The 3,050-nt window shown below is 64.3% G+C and overlaps 1 protein-coding gene across 1 annotated transcript in view; it reads right to left on the reverse strand.

The window, feature by feature from the left end:
• Positions 1-260: 260 nt before the first annotated feature.
• Positions 261-3,050, reverse strand: part of PASK (PAS domain containing serine/threonine kinase) — a 13,067-nt gene continuing 10,277 nt past the window's right edge. Inside the window, exons 7-8 of the mRNA XM_010833408.1 lie at positions 2,175-2,308; positions 261-560 (exon numbers count right to left, since the gene is read on the reverse strand). Of these exons, the coding sequence (XP_010831710.1) occupies positions 295-560; positions 2,175-2,308 (400 nt within the window). The 3' untranslated portion in view covers positions 261-294. The remainder of the gene's footprint in view (positions 561-2,174; positions 2,309-3,050) is intronic.

The following is a 3,050-nucleotide window of genomic DNA, read 5'->3' on the forward strand; positions in this document are numbered from 1 at the left end:
AGACTTGCCGGACCCCGCCGCTGTGCCGGAGCTGCACATCCAGACACAGCCCCCGCGCAGCGGGCCCCGGACGCACAGGGCCGCCGCTGCCCACTGCGGGCCCCGGCTCCCTCGCCCTCTGCTCTCCTCCTCGCTTCGGCCTGCTCTGGCCATCAGCACTTCACAAACCCTCTCCCTAGGCCTCCACCTCATCTGTGGATTTGTCCTTGTCACGGGTGCCCACGGGTGTTCACCCACCTTCTAAGGCCCCTGGGGCTGTTCAGGGCCTCTGGAGTCCGGCTCACAGGCAGCAGGCTAGCCCTGGGCCCTCACCTTGGTGTCCAGGGCAGTGCGTAGGAGGGAGCCCCCCTCCCCCAGAGGCAGGGGGCGACTGGGACCCCCTTGCCCCACAGTGCACGGGCTGGGCTGCTCACCTGACTTGTTTAGCCGACACACCTCCTCCCAGGTGTAGTCCGCCAGGTTCACGGGCTGTGTCACCCAGCGGTCTGTCACCAGCTTCTCCAAGGTGGTACGCTGCTCGGGCACAGGCTGCAACAGCCCAGACATGAGGTTCATGAGGTCTGGGGACGGAAGGGCATGTGGTCAGAGGGCTGAAGGTGGCCCAGGCTGGGGGTGGGTGGCACGCACTGTGCGAGTGCAGGGCCTGGGCCACCGATTCTGACCAGCACCGTGGGGCTTCTGGAAGGCGGGGTCCCTGGCCATGCTTCCCAAAGTGCTGCGGGAGGTGTGTGGGGCCCCTGAAATGAAAGCTTAGTGCTAGAGCTCCCACGCTGCTCATGACACCAGGGGGCAGCAGCCCTCATGTGGGCTGCCCGCTGGGGCTCTGGAGACACAGAGCCATGGACACAGGCATCGCGTGGCGGGAGGGGAGGGAGGTGCAGCTGTGGAGCCCCGGTCTCTCCCCACGGGAAGGGCGCATGAGTGCTGAGGAGAGCCCCAGCCCTGAGTCTGCATCTGGCTCCCACTTTCTTTAACAGCGTGGGTGTCACCGCAACCAGGGCCACTCCAGACCTCAGTGCCCGGGTGACTGTCCTGAGAGCCCAGGGAGTAGAATTCGGAGCAGCCCACTCACAGGTGGAGCAGCCTCTCCAGGGTGGAGCAGCTCCCCCAGCCCCAGGGTGGGGCATCCCCTGAAGGTGGGGCAGCCCCCCAGGGTGGAGCAGCCCCTGAAGGTGGAGCATCCCCCAGGGTGGAGCAGCCCCAGAAGGTGGAGCAGCCCCAGAAGTTGCAGCAGCAGGCTGCAAGAGCCCCACTATCATGGGGATCCAGAACGTTAGGAAAGCTCTACAATTCTTCCAGGTGGCTCTAGACTGAACTGTACCCCCCGCAGATTCCCCGTGTGATGATAGTAGGAGGTGGGGCCTTTGGGAGGTGAAGGGGGTCAGATGAGGTGGTGTGCCCCACCCCCCCCAGCATCAGTGCCCTTATCAGCAGAGGCACCAGAGGGCCTGCTCTCTCCTTTCTCTGCCCCGTGAGGACACAGGAAGAGGCAGCTGTCTACCAGCCGGAATCCGCCAGCACCCTGACTTCGGGATCTCCACCTCCAGACTGTGAGAAATAAATGTTAGCGCTGTAAACCCCGGCCTGTGATGGGCAGGCATGGCAGCCCGAGTGGACTGAGACTCGGGCCTCCACCCTGAGCGAAGAACCCAGGCACAGGCCTGATGCCTAAGGGCGCCTGTCACCTCACCACCTGTGGTGATGAATGAGTGCTCTTGGATCACATGTCGCGACTGGGAGACCTCAGAACCCTGTGGTCCGGCTCCCTGGAGCTCCTCCAGGCATGGGTCTGAGGGGCCATCCAGGCCCGCTGGCAGGGGTCGGCACTGCAGATGCAAGCCGCTCTCATAGCTCTGCGGGGAGCCAGCTCACAGGCGCTCCAGGAGGGACAGAACCCTGGTTCCACACGAGCGGTTGGGGGGGTCAAGTCCATCCTCCCCCTCCCTCCGGCCATGCTCAGAGGCTGCCAGTGTGTCCCTCAGAAGACAGCCCCTCTGGTCCAAACTTCCCTAAGATCAGTCATGACATCAAAGTCACCTCCAAATCGCCTTTCTGTTCAGATCAAAGTCTGAGAGGAACGGAAGAGAGAGCGAGCCAGCTGTGCCTGTGTGGGTGACACCATGCACTGCTGTGAGACAGGAGCCAGCCCAGGACGTCCGCCCGTGCGAGCTCACCTTCCGAGACCAGATACGGGGGGTTTATTGCGGCCTCCATGGTCTCCTCCAGCTCACAGAAGGGGTTCTCCTCGAAGATCAGCGTGTACAGCGTGACCCCCATGGACCACATCTCCAGCTCCGGCCCCCGGTACCTGCCAGAGGAAGAGGAGGCACTCGGGGCGCTGGGCCAGCCCCACAAGACAGCCAGGACCCCGCATGTCATCCAAGAGCAACCCCCAGCGAGACGCACCATACTCCTCGACCACGTCCGCCCCCCGCCAGCCACTGGGGATAAGACGACAAGCAGAGGCCCACTCAGCAGTGGAGAGACCAAGTCAGCAGGTGGCAAGGGGCTGAGCACAGTGTCCGCTGGGGAGCTTCCTGGAGGAGGAGGAGGGAGCACCCAGGAGTGCAGGCAGTGCCAGGCCCCCAGGGACCTGGGGAGCCATGGCGGCTTCAGAGCAGGGCAGCCTGCCCTTCAGAAGAGACCTGAAGGAGCCCAGGGTGAGACTGGCACAGGCGAGCCTCTGTAAGGATGAAGCAAGCCCTCAGCAGCAGGAGGGAGGAGACGGTGGGGCGCGGAGTCCAGGCGGCCACCAGCTGGAGGAGCGGGCCTCGGGGATGGCGCCCCGGGGTGCTCTTGGTTCTCCTCTGTGCTTACAGATCCCCTCCTCCCAGCTACCATCCCTGGGCTCTGAGAGGCCGGCTCTCTGCCAGCCATCTGCATGGTTCAACCCTAATGCCCACAGCAGACCAGCAGGGTGAATCCACCTTTTCCTGCACAGAGGGCCAGGCCCCACGCTGCCAGCGTGCTTGGTCCCTCATGTCTGGAGCTGTGGGTGGGGGCGGGGGCAGCCTGGGGAGCAGCTGTGTTCATCAGACAGGAGTGCAGAT

The sequence above is a fragment of the Bison bison genome, unplaced genomic scaffold (assembly GCF_000754665.1).
Source record: "Bison bison bison isolate TAMUID 2011002044 unplaced genomic scaffold, Bison_UMD1.0 scf7180017845304, whole genome shotgun sequence".
Taxonomy (NCBI): domain Eukaryota; kingdom Metazoa; phylum Chordata; class Mammalia; order Artiodactyla; family Bovidae; genus Bison; species Bison bison.